Source organism: Pelobates fuscus, chromosome 12 (genome assembly GCF_036172605.1).
Source record: "Pelobates fuscus isolate aPelFus1 chromosome 12, aPelFus1.pri, whole genome shotgun sequence".
NCBI lineage: Eukaryota > Metazoa > Chordata > Amphibia > Anura > Pelobatidae > Pelobates > Pelobates fuscus.
The window spans coordinates 83,738,749-83,761,005 of record NC_086328.1 but is presented as its reverse complement, the minus strand read 5'-3'; the positions used below and the strand labels follow the sequence as shown (position 1 = coordinate 83,761,005).

Here is a 22,257-nt window from a genome sequence, read left to right as displayed (position 1 = left end):
ACAAGAACGACGATATTCCGTGAACCATTTGGCGAAACGTTCCACAAAGTAATAGCAATCCGATCGAAAACAATCCGCACGTTTGGTATATTTCTGTCTATGTAGTGTAAAAACTGTGGGAGGAGTTAGGGTGGCAAATTTGGCTATAATAAGAATAATAATAATATATATGTGAGATAACATTAAGTGGTCTTGCTATGCAAGAACACTTAAATATTAAAGAGAATGGGTCCAAGTACAGATCCCTGAGGTACCCCACTGGTAACAAGCCCATGCTTCGAATATACTCCATTGACTCCAACCCTCTGTTGCCTGTCACTCAGCCACTGCCTAACCCATTCAACAATATTGGAATCCAAACTTAAAGATTGCAGTTTATTGATAAGCCTTCTATGTGCAACAGTGTTAAAAGCCTTACTGAAATCTAGGTAAGCAATGTCTACTGCACCACCCTTAACTATTATTTTAGTTACTCAATCAAAAAAATCAACAAGATTAATTTGGCATGATCTCCCTGAAGTAAACCCATGTTGTCTCTGATCTTGGAATCCATGTGATTTTAGATGTTCAACAAGCCTATCCTTTAACATGGTTTCTATTATTTTCCCCACTACTGAAGTAAGGCTTACTGGCCTATAGTTTTTTTACTATTTTGGCCACATCTGCGGAATACCACAGTGTTTTCTTGAAATTTTTGCTTTTACTGACAAGCCTAATGCAATTTTCTGTTGCCTTCAGCAGTGCAACTTTTAAATAATCCCATTTCTCTTGGGCTCTATTTAAATTGCTCCAGTCTGATAATGACCACACTGACTGATGATCACTAAATCCTAAACTTTCACCTACAGTTATATCTGATACCAAATCTCCATTTGTTAAAGGATCACTATAGTCAACATATAAAAGCAAGAAAGGCAGGTCATCCAGCCTTCTTTCTTGCTTTTATATGAACTTGCAGTTAAAAAAAAATAAATCCAAGCACTTTTTAGTAATAAAACTTACCTCCGTTCCAGTGCCGAGTTCCCCACCCCCCCTTTTTTTTGTCAAAATGAGGAAATCGCAGGGCCCAATAGGACACTTCTCTTTGAGAAGCATCCTCGCAATGTGGTGCACATGTGCGGCTTCGCGCAGCACCAAACGCGTTCTTCATAGAGCGGCATTGAATGCCGCCCTATGAATAAACTCAGCGTTCAACCGCACATGTGCGCGGAATGTGCGTTCGCGAGCTGACTGACAGCTCACTTTCTATACCCGCCCCCTCCTCAGCCAAACTTTGTGTGTTTGTATACAAACACTATATATAGAGATCTCTCTCTATATATATATATAGTGTTTCTATTCAAACACACAAGTAGTAAAAAAAATTAAAGACCTACACACACTCTCTCTCCATCCATCCCTATTTCTATCTATCTATTTCTTTATATATCTCTATATTTCTCTCTCTCCCTCCCAGTCACCAAATGAGTTTACTTAGTTTGAATCCTCCCCTCCTGCTCGGTCTCCGGTCTTCAGCCTTTCAGCTCTCAATCCCACATGACAGCCTGCAGACAGGATGCTCCTGTACAGAGCTGCCCTGTGCTCTGCTGACAGCAGATCTGAGTGGATGTACTCGGAAGTCCCTCTGGTGACAGTCTGAGTGACTGCCTCTGGAGGTGTTCCTAGCTTTCAATGTAAACACTGTATTTTCTCAGAAAATACAGTGTTTGCATGAGAAAGGCTGCAGGGAGCTATTGTTCTCACCTGAACAACCTCATTAAGCTGAAGTTGTTCAGGTGACTATAGTGTCCCTTTAATAAATAATCTGTATCCAGAAAGCTCCTTCTCGTTACCAACACTCAATGCTCGCCGTTTCCATTAAAATATCTCCGACTTAATGAGCTAATGTATCTTATCACATGCTGCTCTCCTGCTATATGTGAGCAGAGCCTGGCATTCTAAGTGTAATATATATCGGGTTCTATAGCACAATGATAGAACACGGGCAGCACGTTAGACATCTATCTGTGATCTCCCGCAAAATGTCGGCGACTACCAGCTAGCGGCGGGGTTTCTGACGTCATCTCGCCGCGCCAAGGTCATTCCTCAATCGCCATGCGCCTGTTCAGGTTGCTAGGCGACGCTCGGTCCTGGCTACGGTTTCGGCCTGAGACCCCGCTAATCCCTGCCCTGTCGCGGTCTCTCCGCGCGGAGTCGGTGTCTCAGGATGTGATTTTGTTCCAGTACCACCGTCCCCGCTTTTTCCGCCTTCTCGGGCTGTTCTGCGGGGCTCAGGTCGGGTTCTGGGCCTACCTGGCACATTTCGGGTTCACCGAGCTGAGAGACACCCGAGAGAAGAGTTCGGGGCAAGAGCAGGACGGGCAGAAGAGGAACTTAGGGTCTCCGCTATGGAGGGCAGGGTTTACCTTTAGCTGCCTGACAGTGGGTGAGTGCAAGAGGAAATAATCATTAGGAGCTAAATATATAGATTATAGATTGACACAGCAGATACTATACTGTGGGATGGGCTACATTTCCCCCTACAAATATATATTTGGTATATCCGTATCATTAATAATATGTATATATATGAGTAATTCTGGGTCAGTGTTCCATGACTGGAGCATTCCAAAGTGAACCTTCCATTTGTTTCCATGGTGACTACTCCACTCATCTCATTAAATTCATTTTTGTTCTTAATGGTAGGAGTATAAAAGATCGTAAGCATTCACTTTAGAAGAGGTGCCTTGGAATACTAATAATACTTTAGTTTAGTCACATTACAAAGAAATGCAGATTGTATTAATATTATACTTAAAGGGCAGCTAAAGTGCCCAATACAATTTTTGTTCTTTAAAAATAGTATTACATTTCAGATTGTTAGTAGAACCTGTTTAAAAAATGTTTTTTCCTCCCACCTGTCAATTCTGTGGCATACTACTCTATAGAAGGTCCTATTTTCCAGCCATAGCAACCACAGAACATGTACTGTGGTTGCTATGTTAACTCCCTAGCCATAGGTACTGAGTGACTTGATATCTCTATTGTCAAATGCTGGCAATTAAGTCATCATGTTGGTGTAACTCTAAAGAGCACAGGAAGACCAGAGAGCAGCTGAGGAGGATCTCTAACAAGTGCAGGTCTTGGAAGTCAGGGTAAATTGTAACAGGTTCACTTTAATTTGCTTTGCTGTTGTCTTCACTGCTGGCTCTCCCCAGTTAAGTGCTGTACTGGCACAGGCACAGCCAATCATTACCAGTGTGTATGGGGAAGAGGACAGATGATGATGATGTTAAAAACTACAAAACCTTGTATTCTTTTTTTTTATCCAAATGACAGAATTGAAAAGAGAGAGAAACAGCAGATTTTCTGTGCATAAAATCTATCAAATGAGAGATTGTTTTGGTGCCAGCGGTTGCACAGTGGCTGCTTATGGCTACATATTGCAGTTTTTCAATAAATATCCAAATCCTGTACTTGGTGTGGGATTTAAGCCCCCCCCCCCCCCCCCCCCCCCCCCCCCCCCCCCCCCCCCCCCTTCCCAAAACTGATTTTTCTCCAAGTTAGATTGGCTCATTTGGCACAATTTGCCTCTGAGTTACTGTTATGTCCGATGTAAATTCTGGGAAAATCAGGGATATTGCCAACAGTTTGCTAATCCACAGTGCATTATTACTTTAGCGTGAGTTATAGTAAGAGAAAAAAATAAATAAAAGTTTAGGCCAAATTGGAAGAATTCTCAATGCCTGCTCTAGTTGCAGTTTAGCTATTTTAGCTTCAATTAAACTCATCACGAAGCTGTGACTAAAGTATTTATTGTAACTGGAAAAATGTCAGTTGTCTTTGGTTTCATAGAAATCATATTGACCCACAAAAAAATGTAAATTCTTAAAAAATAAATAATAAATTAGGTTCATTTTGACATTACAAATCCTTTTTTTTTCTTTATAATTTATTGTGTATTCTCGTAATCCAACACACTACAAATATTGCAGCATGCATTTTATAGAGGTTGTTGCACTGAAAGAACCTTATTTTCTGTACTGTTATTTTCATTAAAGTGTAGGGTCACATTGATTTAGATCAGGGATCTAAACTCCCCCAGTTGTCAATGGCCTTCCAGAATTATTTGAATGCAGTATATGGCCAAAATGGTCATGGGAGTTGTAAATCAGTAACATCTAGGAAACCAAAGTTTGAGATGCCTGATGTAGACTGTTTTTCCACTAATCAGCAATTCTATTTCATTCAATAGGTGGACTTATAATGGCAGCCGGCTTGTTGTTTTCTCGGCGTTCTGTCAGTGCTGTCACCCTTCATCGTGGAGGAGAGAAAGTAACCCTGGTCACTGCTGGTGTGTTTGGTCTTGGCTCATCATTTACTGTGCCTTTGCGTCACATCTCTTCAATGGCTCATCGATCTGAGGTCCCAGCTATGATACCGCTCAAGGTCAAGGGAAGGCCACTGTACTTCTTGCTGGACAAACAAGGACAAGTGTCCAATGCCAAGCTGTTTGATTTGACAGTAGGGGCCTACCGGAAATTGTGACTTTTTGCACAAACTTAATGTATACATGTTTATGTATCAGTTTACAGTAAAGATAATTTCTTCATATGTATTTCCTTTACATTATGTCATGGCAAAAGAAAGGTACAAAGGAGATAAGATTTAAAGAATGTATATAAACGAATGTATTTGTAATTCAGATGTCTGTCTCCAGTCTGTACAGAAAAAAAAATCCAGTCTAACACTTGCTTATTTGCAACAGTCTCTTATAGAAAAAGTCAAGCATAGACACACTAGTACACACAACACAGAAGTACTGCAGTTTCTTCTACAGTTCTATCCAAAGACTGATGCATAAGCACCATTTAAGTAAAAAGTAAAAAAAAAAAAGTCACACATAGTGTGACAATAAAGGTAGATGTCCCAAATTCAGTGCCTCATTTCCAAAAATTAAACTTGGAAGAAAAAAAACAAAAACAAAAAAAAACCCCAAGCAAGTTCTTCTCACATGTTACATTTCAAACAGTGTCATAGTGGCAAATAAAGTGACAACTCTGCTTGCACACCCCTGCGTCCAGCCTTTGCCACCCTACCTATCATAGGTAATTTTTGTGCATAGCGTGATGCAGAAGCTCCAGGTCCGGTGTGCAGTTGGAAGACACTTTGAAACCTTCGTCCTCCACCTCCTCGTCCAGCTTGTCTTCCTCCAATTAAAAAATTAAAACGAGGAGATCCACGGGGAGTAAGCCTGCACCTCTGAAATGCCTCTCTCACTCCTTGGGGGCGTTGACGTGAAGACCCTCGAGGGCGGGAAGAAGCTAGAGGAATTTGAGGGGGACGCTGTGTCTGCCTACCCGAACTTACTATATCTTCCTCTCCATGAGCTGTCAGCTGGGGCATCTTACGTGCTCCTTCAACATTTCCCTCTTTTTTTGGCTCTTGAGGTCCTCGCGTGTCTATCACCTGATGAGATTGTGTTCCCCCAGTGCCAAAGCGTACAGCCAAACTGTCACCAAAGAAGCAGTACAGCTCACGGTACATCTCTAGTAAAGGAACCGATGGGGAAGAAGAAATGGAAGGGTCAGGTGGAAGTTGAGATGGGGTGTTGAGGACTTTGTCACAACAGCGGGCTTTCATCTTGAGTAAACGTTCAACAGCAACCTGAGGGTATTAAAAGTACATGCAATATATTATTTCTTGGCTATATATCTATATATAAACTATTTTATCACTGCCTTTTAGGGATCTGCAGCCTTTCCATTTTCCTTTATGGTCACCTTTTTTTTTTTCCTCACAAACTCACCAAAATGGCTCCATACACTTTATGTCCATCGGCCTTGACTTGTGCATTTGACATGGAGTGGTCATCCAAAACTGTCTGCAGACCCGACCAATATGTAGGTAGTAAAGGATACAACACTTGTTCCACAGCCTAAGATAAAGAAGTGTGAGATGATACCATATTAAAGGCAATATGTGATCATAAACTTAACTTTAGCTCTTTTAAAAAAAAAGAATAAAATTCCATCAATACATTGTTCTAACAAATAATTGGATGTGGAGAAAAACCCCATTTAAAAATAGGTGTTTCTTCCATCTTACTCTCAATTCCTTGGCAGACACTCAATAGCAGGAATCATGAAGAGCAGAGGATACACAGGACATGCACAGTGGTTGCTATGGTAACTCCCTAGCCGGCGGGAGTATTGGAAGAGAGTGATGTGATGTCACTCTGTTCAGACGCTGGCAATGAAGCTTCACTCCCCTCTTTAATTAAATTGCAGAGGGCCAGATAAATCATGACAGTTTCCATTTAAGTGTTTTCCAACTCTATGATGTAACATCATTTATCACAAATAAAGGTCCTACCATGGCTATTCATTGATATCTGTGCCAAAACAGCTGATATGGAAAAAATCTCCAGCTCAGCTTTAGTCGATGCTTAGCTATTTTAGTCTACATTCAGATTCCAGTTCACCACTACTCAACTTGTTTAATAACCAGTAGTAATCAAAGCTTTCAGTCCATTAACTTAAAAAAGAATGGGCATTTACTGGGCACTTGAGAACAATTAAGGGGTTTGGTGAAATTATTGAATCCAATTTAAAATACTTGAGCATGACCACTTGATTTTTTTTTTAATTTAACAGTCATGGTGCAAGAAACCTGTATGTGCGTTTCAGTATGAAATGCTGTACATAGTTATTTAAGATTTTTGGAGTAACACCACCTGTAGCAGTATCATTAGCCAGCCTGGAATGAGAGCTCCAGACTGGCTAATGTCACTTCTGTGCTGATTTATCCTTCATAGTTCTAGATAAACTCTCCAATGAATGGCCACTAGGATCTGCATCTTGCTCCTACAGCTCTACAGAAGATGGATGTCATTCAGATGCCATAAGAGGAGGCTTGGCACTCAATGGTACCAAGGAAAGAGGCAATTTTACTAAATGGCTTGCTCCCTTACTGGGGACAGTGTCTGTGTATTTCATGTATCATTACCACTACATTGAGCACAATGTATTCAACAAACAAATCTAAACCTGGGTTTGTACGAGAATTAATCCTACAGGCAATAATAAGACCCCTCTCTATTCACCATGTATTTTTGAATATATGTCATATTAGATCATAAATAGTTTATATTAAAGTATGCCGACACATTTAACCCCTTAAGGACACATGACGTGTGTGACACGTCATGATTCCATTTTATTCCAGAAGTTTGGTCCTTAAGGGGTTAAAGGAAACACTCTAAGGATCATAAACACTGCAGCTAGCTTATGGTTACGTTGTTTAGTGTCTTATTACACAAACTTACTTGCTAGTAGTGCCCAAAGATCCCTAGGTCGTAATTATAAAGGAAAAATGTAAATTCCACATTCTAAGTGTGGGGAAGGAGATGGACAGTGTTCAGAAAAGAGAAAAAGAAAAGTTAATGTGAAATCATTTCTAAATGGTTTGAGTAAGCAGTGGAAAGCTTTGGAAGTCTCTAGGTAACATAACCACAGCAAGCAGTAGTTTATTGCTTAGAGTGCCCCTTTATACAGGCAACAGAATAAGACTAAGCATTTTATCTCCCAGGTCAGATCACTACATAGCATCACAGATAATCATCAAAACTTACCATCCAACCTAAAGCATTCAATCCCACCACAGCTCCATAATGAGAGCACAGGGGTCGAACAGGATCTCCAAGTACTTTTTGCAATGATTGTAAGATTTGTGGGTACAGAGCTCCAGCCAAATCCTTGTGGGTTCTACATGAATATAGGTGGAACAAAAATGATTTTGTAAAACATTGAAACAGAACTTACAAACGTATTCTTAGTCATACAGCTCAAGTAGCTCTCTTGTGTAGAAATTACCTGAAGAACAAGGGACACTATAGTCACCAGAACCACTACAGCTTAAAAGGACAATATAGGCACCCAGACCCCTCCAGCTTATTGAATTGGTCTGAGTACAGTGTACCAGCACCCTTAACCCTGAGCAGATAATTATTGCAGTTTTTAATAAACTGCAATAATTACCTGCTAGGGTTTTCTCCTCTAGTCGCTGTCTACCAGACAGCCACTAGAGGGACTTCAGGGTACTTGGGCGACTTTTGATCGCCTAAATGACGCTGGACATCCTAACGTTATGCAGGATGACTTCCAGCGTCACCGGAATCCCCATAGGAAAGCTTTAAATAATGCTTTCCTATGGGGAAATCCTAATGCAAGCGTGGCCATATTAGGTCTCCCCGCCGGCTGATATCGGTAGAGGAGTGAAGGCGGAACCGAGCCAGTGCATGTCCCTTGGTGCTGGACCCAGGTAAGTTACAAAAGGGTTTTTAATCCATTCTGCACCACGGGGGAAGCCCTTGGTGGAGGGAGAAGCTATAGTGCCAGGAAAACTAGAATGTTTCCCCCTTTAATGTAGTTGTTCTTGTGTCTAGCATGACAATTAAGGCTTTTCAATGTAAACCCTGTTTACATTGCTGTCTAGTAACACCTCCAGTAGCAATCACTCAGACAGCCACTAGTCTATGTTATGCGTCTCCACGCTCTGTATGGAGAAGCTGTGTGTTTTCCCATAGATATGCATTGATTCAATACATCTCTATGAGGAGATGCCGATTGCTGCAGCATGGCGCTTTGCTACACATGAGCAATAGCCTCCCAAAGCTTTCCAATGGGAAAGCATTGGATTGGCAGAGATCTTAACGATTGATGAGTCACAGGAAAACTGTCACGGCATAAAAAAAAAAAAAAAAAAAAAAAAAAAAAGTGAGTTTAAACAACCTAACTATTTAAAAACTAGTGTCAGGAATACATGTTTGTATTCCTGACACTATAGCTTTTGTTTAAAGTGGGACAGTTACTTCTGTGTAATATACACCATTTAATAAAACGGAAAATCATGTAACTTGTGTTAACCTTTTTCATGAGATGTTCCATCTTCTTAAATTTATTTTAAAGATTTAGCAAATGCCACTACGTCCACAATCCATTTCAGACAAGGCAAAGCCAGGGCAAACATGGCAAATAAGAATAAAATGTAACTTTTATCACAGCCTGCTGACACATATGCATCCCTTGTTTCTCATAGAGAACCATTGGATTCAGTATTTCCCGGTGAGAAGTACTGGATTACTGGTCCATGGTAATTGCGTGCATTTGTCCTATGGACCCAAAGTTTCTCTAGAAAAAGCACTGGATTGAACAAAAGTCATCAGAGAACTGATGCCTTCACCAAAGTAGTGGCTGAATTACAAATAAGTTTAAAGCAGATCTGTCACCAAAAATGTATTTAAAAGAATTTCAGAAGTATAAATTCAATGTTTACGGTGTTGGAAATTCATTGAAATTCTAATGCAGTAAAACGATATAATATATAAAAAAAAAAAAAAAAAAAAAAAAAAAAAAGGTACAGGATTTCAGCTGTCAAGTTTTGTCAATTCCTACAGCTGTCTCTATCAATGGCTGTGGGAATCAGACATCTCGCTCATCGCAAGACATGATCTAATAGAGGCACCCTGTATTTATGCTGGATGTTCCACAGACATCAGTGTTGTACTCTTGCACATACACAAGAGTACAGTACTGCCATGGTTTCTGGTGCATGACATACCAGGAAATAGAGAAAGAAGATGGACAAGCGTACAAGGGAAATCTTGAGGGTAACAATTATATTTCTTATGCTGCATCCCAAGTAAAACTGTCACCATTAGGGGTCTTTAATAGCAATTTTACCATTGAATAATAATAAGTATATAATAATATAATAAAAAACAAAAACCATTAGGTATTTCTTTATAATGCAACACACACATGTCATATTTAAGGATGATTGCAGCTATCAAATATTTGATGGTTTACACACAGAAAAATATACCCCTGTACTTACCTTATGAAGCTAAGGAGGCCAGCTCCGTAGTCCCGCAAGGTCCAGTGGTCATTGAGCGGGTTTATAGAAGCAGCAAGAGGCTCTGTTACACAGTATAAGACACTTTGCATGAGACTGCAGCCATAATAACCAAGATACAAGTAGGGGTTCCATAGCAGGGACCGTACTAACTGTAAGAGACGGCTTAACTGCTCAAGATCATGACTGACTGATTTTACCTGCAAGAGAGGAAAAAGGGAAAAATGGGTGAGAGGATAGACTAAGCAACGAGAAAAGCAGTAATCATGTCTCATTTCAAGGAACACTTCAGCTTAGTCTTTCTTTATGGTGTTAAACAGCTTAACCCCAAAGTTGGTAAACCATGCCCAACGTCTCTCCCTACCTCCACACTGCCACCGTGAACAGGAAGCTTTGTTTAATGGGCAAGAGATAGGCTGAAAGCGTCAGCTGCCACTCTCAGCCCATCACAAGCCTTCCTGTTCACTGTGGCAGGAAGAAAGAGAGGTGTTTTGACAGTAGGATCAACTTTGGTATAAAACCAATGGAAAACAGCTTAACCCCTGAAGGTACCTAGATATCTTGCTCCACATAAGAACTTAATTTAGCGGACGTTGTTATAGCGTTGGAGTTTTACATTAAAAATAACCAGTCGCTTATAAAAAAAATATATATTTTCTTATGCATTTTATTGCTTCACAAAGCCCAACATTTTAGAGGTAAGCTGATGAGAGAGAGAAAAGGGAAAAAAAAGAAAGAAAAAAAACTGATAAAAATAATAATAGTCTGACACACTTCAATTCTGATGAGTATTTAGTACTCTGGTCTTTGACAAGTAAACAAACTACATTTCAACTAACTTAAAAACAAACACCAAGAAGCCAATCAAATAAGAGTTGGCTTTGAAATCATTCAGTGACTAGAGCAGGGGTAGGCAACCTTTTAGCAGCACTGTGCCGATATAGGATTGTGATGTCCCGCAGCGTGCCGGTCCTATTTTTTTTATAAATCGAGGTGTGTATGCTGCCGTATTCTGCTTGTGTTATTTTTTACTGTAATTGCTTTGTATCGTTGTATTTGTGCGTATATATGCAGGGCTGTCTTTAATAATGACTGGACCCTGGGCAAAGCATTTGCTTAGGGCCCCCTGGACCCTGTCCCCCCTTCCCAGGCATGCAATCACGTCCTCCACCTCAACACAGTGGCGGACCTAAAGTAGAGAGGTGCAAGAATTCTTGGCTGTCTCCCTGTTGCACGGGTGATTAAAAGGTAGATCCCCATCTGTCGTGCAACTCCAGAAATGCATTGACAGCTGGGGCTCTACCATTTACTCATGTTTGCAGGTCTGTATTTAGCACTAAGCAGTTTTTGTGTGTTTTTGTGGAATATGTTTGTATGTGGTGTTGGCCTGATTGCAAGCACGCACACACACATACAGATATACTGACACACACACAGACATGCTGACATACAAACATACTGACACACACAGATATACTGACACACACACAAACATACTGACACACAAGACATGCTGACACACAAACATACAGATATGACACACACACAAACATACTGACACACACACACTGACAGGCATACTGACACAGACATACACTTTAAAACCCACCCTCCAGTTTCCTACCTTTCCTGCTGGTGGCTGAAGTTGTTGGGAGTTGGGGTCTAGAGCTCTTGGCCAGCCCCCCTCCAATCTGCCTACTCTTCTTTCCTGCGCGCTCCTCTCTTGGGAGGAAGTGATGCGTGGCCGTCACTTCCTCCCAGCCTGCTGCCGAAAAGCAAGGGGCCCGCTCGCGCTGTTAAAGCACCTCAGCGTGTGACCGGGTCCCTGCTGACAGAAGGCCAGCGGGTGGTCCTTTGTGCATGGGCCACCCGGTGGGCCTCCTTAGTGTGCAGATTACCAGCCAGAGGGTTAGAAATAGTTGAGGCCAGCAGGGCTCACGGTGCAGCTGCCCAGTTTGCCCCGCGTTAAAGAAGGCCCTGCGTATATGAGCTATTATATTGTTTATGTTCATGAGTAGTTTATGGTATTGTGTATGATACATAGATATGAATGTAAACTGTGTATGGGTGCTGCTTGTGGAATTGTGTGTGTGTGTGGATGGATATGTCAAAGTGTTTGGGGTATTGCATGTGGGGTTGTGTGCATGTATGTGGATTGTTAGTGGTGTTTCGTTTGTGCGGATTGTATGTTTGAGTGTGGGCTGTCCGTATTATTTGTATGAGGGGAGGGTTATACTGCATGTCTGTGTATATCTAGCAGTGTGGGTGGCTTCCCTGGGTTCCAGTGGGGACCAGGCCGGCCAGGTACATGTTTAAGGACAGGAGCTGCAACAGCAACTGCGAGCTGCTCTACTACAGTGTGGCTTCCTATTCACAAGTGCTGGGAGGAAGTGATCTGAGATCACTACCTCTACGTGCTGCAATGCATAAATTGAGGATTGTCCTTCACCACCTTTTCGGATTAGCAGATATCTGAAGTTTTACTGGGACTCCTGATAGGCCAGAGCCTGTTTGGCTCTAGCAGCCATGAGTGCCATGCAAAGACACCTCGAGTGCCGTGAATGGCACTAGTGCCGTAGGTTGCCTACCCCTGGACTAGAGTATCCACAGATGAGTATAAAGTAATGACAACACCCGGTCTGTTGCACAGCACCACTTTCTGTGAAAACCAATAGGCATGTTCCATGACTTAACACAAAATTACTGTCATGCATCACCCACATATCTCAAGTTAGACTTCAAGGTGTCTTTCTTGGACATAGAAACTCGAGAGATCATGTTTCCACAACTATCCCACAGTTCTTAGCTTTGTCAGTATATTTATACTGGCAGACATTTTGTGTTAAGATAGAAATTGAAAGTGTATACTGTAAGTCGCCATCAGAACAGAGGTGACTCCATTTTGTAACAGAATGTAAAGACAGACAACATTTTTCTTTGTGTAACTCTATTCATTCAAGTCTGAAGACATAGATAAGGCATGATGTTTGCTGCGGGGGGAGGGAGGTTGAATATATATATATATATATACCAAATGACACCAAATGACAGATAACACTAGGTAATTAATTTTAATTTCTTAAAAAAAAAAAAAAAATATCTTACAAAGTTGCATTGTAAGGAGAGGTAAAGAAGAGTTTAAGATGTGTCAGAAATCTAAATTTAAAGGTATACGCCAGACACTAAGACTAAAAAAACCCTTTGAAGATGACAGCTTCTGTGACAAATAGTAGCCATAACAAGATAACCAGGTGATGTTAAACGCATCAGGAAATACAGTTAACCCATTATACAAAAAGGTAACTGTATGTAACGGTGATGTAATTGCGCCATCTACTGACCAAAATCTAGATGATATAGTCTGTAGGGAAGACACGCCCACAGTTCCCTATTAGTCCTATCAGCTAGTGACGTGCAGATAATTTTCTCCTTTAAAAAGTAAGGACAAAGGGAAGAGTCACTCAGGGACTCATACACACACTTTTAAACTCTCACTCAAACTCACACCTAACATCTAAGGTTTGACATCTGGAGCCAAAGCTGGACACTGGATTCTTAGTATCTTTTCAAACTAACACAACTTCAGAACTCTGAAAACTTTTCTATTTCCATACATCATACATGCATTCAAAATTCCTGGGATATATCTACCCATCTGATAGAAAATCTACAACCTAACTGGTAATTATGCTGGTTTAATTTAATTTAATTAATTGATTTTACTAAAAGGCAGAACATACTTGGATAAAAGCTGGTGATTCCAACATTTAAGGAGTCATGATTCGTTAATATTTAGAATTCGTAATTCCATTCCTGCAGGTGGACCAATGAACTCTATATTACTTTTAAAAATAGAATACCAGGCTACTCGAGAGAGTGGATGTGTGAGTGACCAGCTCCGTCGAGGGTGAACGAAAAACAGCGATTAGCAGAGCGATAGAGACACGAAACCACTCAAGGTGACTATCGGATACCTACCTGAGATAGCCATGTCCCAAAAATCCACTAAAAAAGCGAAACTGCGCCAGCCAGCGTTACAAGTTGCGGCCTTAACATCGCCGCGACGAATCCCACAAGATGGCGCCGACGGCCCTTCATCTCCTGCAGCATGCTCAGACAGGAGCGACAACACCTCTGTCTCCCTAGACAATCTGACTCCTGCATCAGAGACCGCACTATTCAAAATGCTCAAAGATATGCAGCATACTTTACAAGCTGAATTTGCTAAATTAGCTCGAGATGTACGAAATGACATTAAAGAAATCGGTGAGCGCACCGCCAAATTAGAAGATAAAGCGGATGAAATCATAGAAGCTCACAATAATTTAGCAGACACCTATGAATCACTTGCAGAAAAAGTGAATTTCCTCACTGCTAAGGTGGCAGACCAGGAGGACCGCGACAGGCGCAACAATATCCGCCTGCGCGGCATCCCCGAAACTGTCACAGCGATGGAACTCAAGGCCTACGCTCAAAGTTTCTTTAAAACTCTATGCCCGCAACTTGAAGATAACGATTTATGCATAGATCGCATCCACCGACTACCAAAGCCACGATTTCTGGCAGATACAGTACCGCGTGATGTTATTGTCCGAATACACTATTTTACCACGAAAGAAGCGATTATGCGCAAAATCAGAGATACCACGGACTTACCAGCGGAATACACTGGGATCCAACTTTTCACTGACTTGTCTGCGGCCACACTTGCTAAGCGGAAATCGCTCATAACCATCACTAAAGCACTACGCCAAGCAACTATCCTCTACAAATGGGGATATCCTACTCGACTAATAGTGAGAAGGAACGGCATCGAACACCAGATAAAAACCGAAGCTGAAGGGATTCAACTCTTAACGGAATGGAAAATCCCGTTTGCTCAGAATACTGGAGAAGATCGCCCTATTGAACACCGCAAATCACCGGCAAAAATCTCGAAGGACTGGATTCAAGTTCCGAGGCCTAAATGAAAGACTACTGCGAACAAGGTCGATAGACCCGCTAGTAACTTGCCTGTCAGAGCCGACTTGATCTGACATCACGTGAGATTCCTACTGTATATATGTATATGATGATTGGTTGTGATTATGTTGTTTTATAGCCCGTTTGGCTACTGTACTGTCAGGCATCGGCAAGTCTCTACCGATACCGATAACAATGCTAACTGATAGTTTAGCTCACCAATGGTGAGAACTTAAGGTAATATCAATACAGTACTGGTATAAGTCCCTACCTATATAACACGTTCACCCTCCCCCGATTTGGCTACATGTGGCCGATACTTCTTACTAAGACACTGGACGGTGAGTCCTGGAGTGTCTTGTTGTACTTAGTTGCCTTCTGGCACCTCAAATCCCTTCCTCCCCTACCGTTTCTCCACCCTTCCCCCTCTCCTTTAAGGTCCCTGAATGACCACAATGATCCGAAAGTTGTAAATTTGCGATGCAAACGTATATGGGTCAATAATGTATTATGGCACTTACAATGGTTTAATCTTCTTTTCCTAAGCCCCCTCAAATATACAGAGCCACAAGATAACTCACGAAACCACAAACAAAAAAAAGGGCAAGGTATTAATTCAATGTTACGGTTATAGTGGCAGAGCTTTTATTTTGGGTAAGGATGAAGTTCCTCTCTTCACTCTCATGACCACTAACATGGGTGTGTTGAGACTACAGACCCCCCCCCGGAATTACTCCCGGGTTGAATACATTTCACTTCCTAGTAGACACTTTTCAAATTTTTCTGATGCCTTTAAACATACTCTCCCTTAATACTAAGGGTTTAAACTCTCCGCATAAGAGGAGATTAGCCCTAACAGAAGCCACAAAACATCAAACAAATGTAGCGTTCTTCCAAGAGACCCACTTTTTGAAATCACACATGCCCAAGTTCTCCTCTAAACAATTCCCGATTGGTTTCCATGTGGGATATGTAAAGAAAAAAAGGGGAGTCTCAATCTTGATAGGTAAAGATGTGGTATTCTCATTTCACCATAAGGTCATTGATAGAGAGGGTAGATTCTTATTGTTGCAATGTTATTTGAACAATGAGCCCTACACACTGCTAAATGTTTATAGCCCCCATGACAATCAACTGCAATTTGCTAACAAAATGATCGCATTGGCACAAGCGCACCCATTTGGAACATTAGTTATAGGAGGGGACACAAACTTTGTATTAGATGAGACGATAGATACGACTTCAACCAATAATGTAACACAGGCCACAGCCCGCAAACGTTCGATTGTGGCGTCCAATCTCAGGAAAGCTATTCATTCCTCGGAACTTGTAGATGCCTGGAGGGTACTCCACCCCTCAGACAAAGATTACACATTTTACTCGCAAATACACAATTCATATTCGCGTATAGATAGATTCCTAGTCCATTCCTCCACGATACCAAAAATACATGCTGTAAATATAGGGATTATTACATGGTCGGACCATGCGCCCATCACTATCTCACTGCAGGAACGTTTCCCCTCTAAGGGACGCGGCACCTGGCGTCTCAACGAAACCTTACTGAAAGACCCACTTATCAAACACCAAATAGCAGAAGACCTTAAGACATATTTTGAACTAAACACCACCCAAGATACCACTATAGAATCGATTTGGCAGGCTCATAAAGCCGTAATTAGAGGATCTTTCATCAAACATGCTAGCCGAGCCAAAAAACAAAGGGACAAAGAATATTCCACCCTCATTAATGAAATTGCGGCTCTTACGCACGCTAACAAGATAAGCCCTTCTGTAACACGTAGTGACGCACTTAGACGCCTTCAAATTAAATTAAATGATATCGATATAGACAAAGCGAATTTTATTCTCCAACGCTATAAACATAAGTTCTTTGCACATGGAAATAAGGCGGGCTCTGTATTAGCGGCCAAATTAAAAGCTAGAATGGCCAACTCTAGGGTGGCCTGGATTTATTCCTCAACGCACAAAAAATTAATGAATCCACAGGATATTGTGGACGAATTCGCTCGCTATTACAGTACCCTGTACAACCTTAAAGACGATAAAACCACTCCTACTCCATCCCTTTCCCAAATACAATCCTTTTTGAATAAGGTCGATCTGCCCACTCTACATCAATCTGAAATTGATTCACTCATCCAACCAATCTCTGAGCAAGAATTGGGCCAAATTATCAGACAACTACCCCGACATAAAGCCCCGGGCCCAGATGGTCTCTCTAATATTTATTATCAGACGTTTTTTACTACCCTAGCTCCCTCCCTGACGGAATTTCTTAACCACTGCTTTACTAACGGGGCTATGCCACCCGAAATGCTACAGGCGCATGTGTCTACGTTACCAAAACCGGGCAAACCGGCCACATCGTGCCAAAACTTTAGACCTATATCACTTCTAAATTGTGACACCAAGCTCTATGCTAAAATCCTAGCTGATAGATTGAAAAACATTCTAACTCGAATTATTCACACTGACCAATCAGGGTTTGTGACATCTAGACAAGGATCTGACAATACGAGGAAAATTCTTAATATAATAGCCCATATGGACTCATCTCACATGGAAGGCCTTCTCTTAGCGCTGGACGCGGAGAAGGCCTTCGATAGATTGAATTGGCTATATATGGAGCAAGTTCTAATAAAATTTGGCTTCCCCGACCCATTTATTAAAGGGATTCTGGCCCTCTATGGCAAACCATCAGCCAAGGTAGCTAATGCTGGTTTTATCTCACAACCCTTTTGGATAACAAATGGCACACGTCAAGGCTGCCCGTTGTCGCCCCTTTTATTTGTATTATCCTTAGAACCCTTAGCAGATAGGATAAGGAAAAACAATGATATAACAGGGATATCCATTTCCAACGCGGAATGCAAACTCTCTATGTTTGCGGATGACGTTCTCATTACCATGTCAAACCCGACCCACTCCCTACCTCATCTTATGAATACACTACAAGAATATAGTGCCATTTCTTATTATAAGTTGAACCAAACGAAGACACAGGCCCTACCATTGAGACTTCCACAAACCACTGTCCAATCGCTGAAAGACAGATTTTCCTTCGACTGGAGACAGGCACATATCACATACCTAGGTATAAAGATATCTACCACGTTAAGAGAAATCATTAAACATAATTACTCGACACTACCACGACTGTGTACTCAAACGATATATAAGTGGAAAGACGTAAGGCTGTCTTGGTTTGGGAAGATAAACGTAATTAAAATGGTACTTCTTCCCAAATTACTATATGTGTTTCGGATGATACCAATCCCGATCTCTCCGACTCTAGGCAAACAAATCCAAAGAACTATAACCACATATATCTGGGGAGGTAAAAAACCCCGTCTGGCTTCTAGTCTCCTCCAAGTCCCGACCTCAAAAGGTGGACTGGGCACCCCCAATATAATACAGTACCAGAAAGCGGCCCTGTTGGAAACAGCAATTAAGCTCCATGCAGCTAAGTCCACATTACAATGGGTGGACATAGAAAACAATTATACCCCACTGGGGTCCCCAGTAGAGATCATGTGGACACCTAAACATTTGAGGAAACATACTCACACATTGTTGCCACTATCTAAATTCTCAATTCAAGCGTGGGATAGGTTACACCATAAACACATACCTGATCGTAAGTTTCTGCCGTGGGCACCATTAAAGGCACTAGCCGCGGTTTCTCCTTGGCTGTCTATACACAAATGGAAGCAGATGGGTAATCCCCGAATAATTGATATTTGTAGATACGATGAGATCATACCATTCCCAGAACTCCAAACTCTTTACGACTTACCCCATTCATTTATATTTCCTTACCTTCAATTGAAGGACGTCATAGCTACTAGAGTAGCCACACTAGTAGACCTAACCCCAGGGCCAAGCAAGAACCTTCTTAAACTATATGATAGATGCTATAAATTCCCAATAAAAAACAAGACTTTGTCCTTAAGCTATCTTACCTTGATTGAGCAATCCCCTGAACCGAAGGCTGCTTATAAATCCCAGTGGCAGAAAGAAAACCCTCAAAACTTCACGGACGACCAATGGCTCCATTCGCTCATGGCATTAAAAGGGGTTACCTCCTGTTACTCTCATATAGAGTCTCACAAAAAACTTATATATCGGTGGTATCTCACACCGGACAGATTACACAACATTTACCCTAACGCTCCAGATAGCTGTTGGAGATGTCTCCAATCCAAAGGTACCATGACCCACATATGGTGGGAGTGCCCCCTTATTTTACCTCTATGGGAAGAGACCCAAAACTTATGGAATGAAGTAGGCTTTCAGCCCTTAACTCTGACATCACGAATTGGTATATTTTTAATGACACCGGATACTCTGTCACATACGGATAAACAGTTATTAAGCATATTAATCCTAGCTACCCGTAGTCTTATTGCTGCTAATTGGAAACAGACCACATGCCCGCACCCTAACTTACTACACCATAAGACTAGGCAGTTTCTAAGGTATGAACTAATGTCAGCACACTCGGCTACACAAATATCTACAGCCCAATATAACTGGAACCAATGGAACTCAAATGCATATATAATACAGAAAGATAAGGGCTCGTAACACAATTGTAACTCCTATCAGATATGTAACAGGTCAGAGAGCATTGGACCATATGGGATCGTGTATAACACACTCCGGCAAAGCTCGAAGCTCCTCTGAACCGCTAGACAAGGCCTACAATAACTATACACAACATCTACTTTAACTGTCTTATTCAATGTATGCAATTTATGTACTCCACTACCGCACTATGCTCAACAGGGAACTTAGTATACGAAGATCGATTTGTTGGACGATCACTATGCTTCGTGGGTCTTCACTCACTGTGTCAAGGTGTCCTCTTGTAATGTACCGTTATACTATACAGTATTGCATACCGCAATCTCTCCAAGCAAGGAACCATAAGACACCCATACCGTAACAGGAGAAACTAAATTGTGCCAGTAGCACCTTCGGGTACTCAACACTGTTATGAAAATGTTTCTAATGTTATGTTGTCATCTAGGAATGCTTCCAATCCACGGAACCTATTGTAATATGCTGTATGACTTTATGACTTAATGTATGCCACTGTTATGTATTCTACTGGACCTTATATATGTTTTCCCCTCCCCTCCCCTCTCCCTCTTTTTTTCTGTACCCTAATCCCAATGAAAATCTTTCAATAAAAATTCAAATTTAAAAAAAAAAAAATAGAATACCAGGCAATTATCCAGATACATTAGCTTAAGTAAATTAGAAATAGTGAATCCCAATTAGGAAAGTAAAAATTCTGCGAACGTAAAATCTGGTTAGAATTATTCTTATTGGATGGACATAGGCATGGTGAATGATCTGGTATGAGAATTATTGTAGTTGTAAAAATTGCAATATAATAGGATATCTTGCCTATGAGGATTGAAGCTAGCAGTGAAAGAGTTAATTCAGTGTGATTTGACTGTCAGGCAATGTTTTTATTGCTTTACCTGTGCTGCTGTTGATTTCTAAGTAAAGTGTCCAACCGTAAATCTTGTTGGAAACCGTATACATAACTGTTGCATATAGCTTGCTTTTAGCGGTCTATATTATGTTAAACCACTGCCATATTGTATACTTTTGTTCACACGTTACGTATTATTATTTTATTATTATTGTCAAAAGAAATTATATTTTTATAATTAATTTGTGATTATTGAGTGAAATAAAATCTACTAATGAAACTTACTCTACGATCTAAGATAATTAAAATAGTGGGTAATTCTCAGCTTTAAATCATTAATCGGGGAAACAGTGCCAAGATATACATTTTTGATATAATAAAATTAATATTTGATAATTTTTATGAATTTTTTTTTTTTATATTTTATCACCCCATTAATATCCTCACAGCTTGACATGCATATGAGCCCAGACAGGCATTGTGTTTCAGACTTGATACTGCATTTCTGCAGAAACCCCTAGCAATGTACACGGTTTTAAAACATCTTTTTTTTTTTAGAGACAATGTTTAAGAGACTACTTTATCTTATGGACAAGTCTGAGGTTTACAAAAGTTGACGCTCTGCCATAAACTTTTGTCCAATCCTAACAGCCATTAAAGTTACAACTGTGGGATTCAAGCATGTCTCGTTCATCACAATCAAGTCTCTGCAGAGTTGTAGGATCTTTCATACATCTCACTGTTATACTCTCCTAAATGCATGAGAGCACAATTCTGACACGGCTCCTGGTAGATGAAGCACCTGGAGCTGAAGAGGCTCCCCCAGACAAAAATAGACAAAGGCAGCTACAGGCAAGTAAAACCTACTCTTGACTGCCCCTTATAGCCACCAGACCTTCAGTTTTAAGTGCAAAATATGAACAGACCCCTGAAAATTACAGATCCATTTTAAACACAAATAATTATTTTTTTTTTACATTTTACAGGTCTAAATGGCAAAGTATATATATTTATTTGAATACAAATACTTACCCCACTCACTACATATACAAAATAAGGTAAAAGGGCAGCAATTTTGGGATTTGTCTCTAAATCTTGAAGGGCAACCTGCAAAGATCAGAGGGTGAAAGAACAAGGAAAATACAGATTACAACAGTATATTACAATGGACAAACGCATACAATAGCAGGAGTTGGCAAATTAAAATAACATTTTGAAGTGAGAGGTGACAGTCAGAGAAGTAGGGAGGAGGTGTAGAAAAGTAGTAAGAGAGTACAAGGGAACGGAAAACAATTTAAAGGTGTTTGTTCTCACTTTCATAAGCTGCAGATCATCTCCTAAAACGGCTCTTGTGACACGTTGGTAATACTTCAATAGATCATCTGTCAAGACAGACACTGCAGCCGGGACTAAGGAGAGAAGAAGACCCATATGTTAATGGGAGTCTAATGACACAAGCTTATGTGGCCAAGTAAAAAATAAATAAAAAATGACAACTTTAAAACTCTCACCTGATCCCTGAGGTTCCAAGTTTCCTTTTCCATCCAGATAGGAGACATGCACTGAAAAGAAAATAGATGGCTCAGCATTTGCAGTGAAACACTAAATTCAATAACTATCTGTAAAGGATCCTCACCTCTCACCGCAGTTTCAGCAGTCCCTTTGGGGATGTTTGTTGCAAGGGCTAACTCTACTAGGTTGATGTCTTTGTCCACTGCACAGTAACACTCCCCATCTCTAATGCTGCGGAAAGAGACTGCATCTGGAGATCCATGTCCACAGACAGCCTAAGTGAAAGAGTTATATTGGGCATGAACAATGTACCGTATACAGACAAAAAGAAAAAGACATTGGTAAACTGGGGAAAAATAGCCAAGTTAGGAATGTGGCAGAGTTGGCGATATGTCCTCCTCTACCTCTATTTTTGGTGG

General features: G+C 40.9%; 2 protein-coding genes across 2 annotated transcripts in view; one reads left to right on the top strand and one right to left on the bottom strand.

Moving 5' to 3' along the window:
- The first annotated feature begins 2,078 nt into the window (after positions 1-2,078).
- TMEM223 (transmembrane protein 223) lies at positions 2,079-4,589 on the top strand. Its single transcript, XM_063437594.1, has 2 exons — positions 2,079-2,425; positions 4,235-4,589. Exons 1-2 carry the CDS (start codon positions 2,095-2,097, stop codon positions 4,525-4,527), a joined length of 624 nt encoding a protein of 207 aa, XP_063293664.1. The 5' UTR covers positions 2,079-2,094; the 3' UTR covers positions 4,528-4,589.
- A 23-nt stretch (positions 4,590-4,612) lies between these two features.
- The window catches only part of TAF6L (TATA-box binding protein associated factor 6 like), a 37,429-nt gene continuing 19,784 nt past the window's right edge, over positions 4,613-22,257 (bottom strand). The window contains exons 4-11 of the mRNA XM_063437593.1: positions 21,963-22,113; positions 21,838-21,888; positions 21,641-21,735; positions 21,359-21,433; positions 9,877-10,094; positions 7,613-7,745; positions 5,789-5,917; positions 4,613-5,646 (exon numbers count right to left, since the gene is read on the bottom strand). Coding sequence (XP_063293663.1) covers positions 5,014-5,646; positions 5,789-5,917; positions 7,613-7,745; positions 9,877-10,094; positions 21,359-21,433; positions 21,641-21,735; positions 21,838-21,888; positions 21,963-22,113 — 1,485 coding nt within the window. The 3' untranslated portion in view covers positions 4,613-5,013. The remainder of the gene's footprint in view (positions 5,647-5,788; positions 5,918-7,612; positions 7,746-9,876; positions 10,095-21,358; positions 21,434-21,640; positions 21,736-21,837; positions 21,889-21,962; positions 22,114-22,257) is intronic.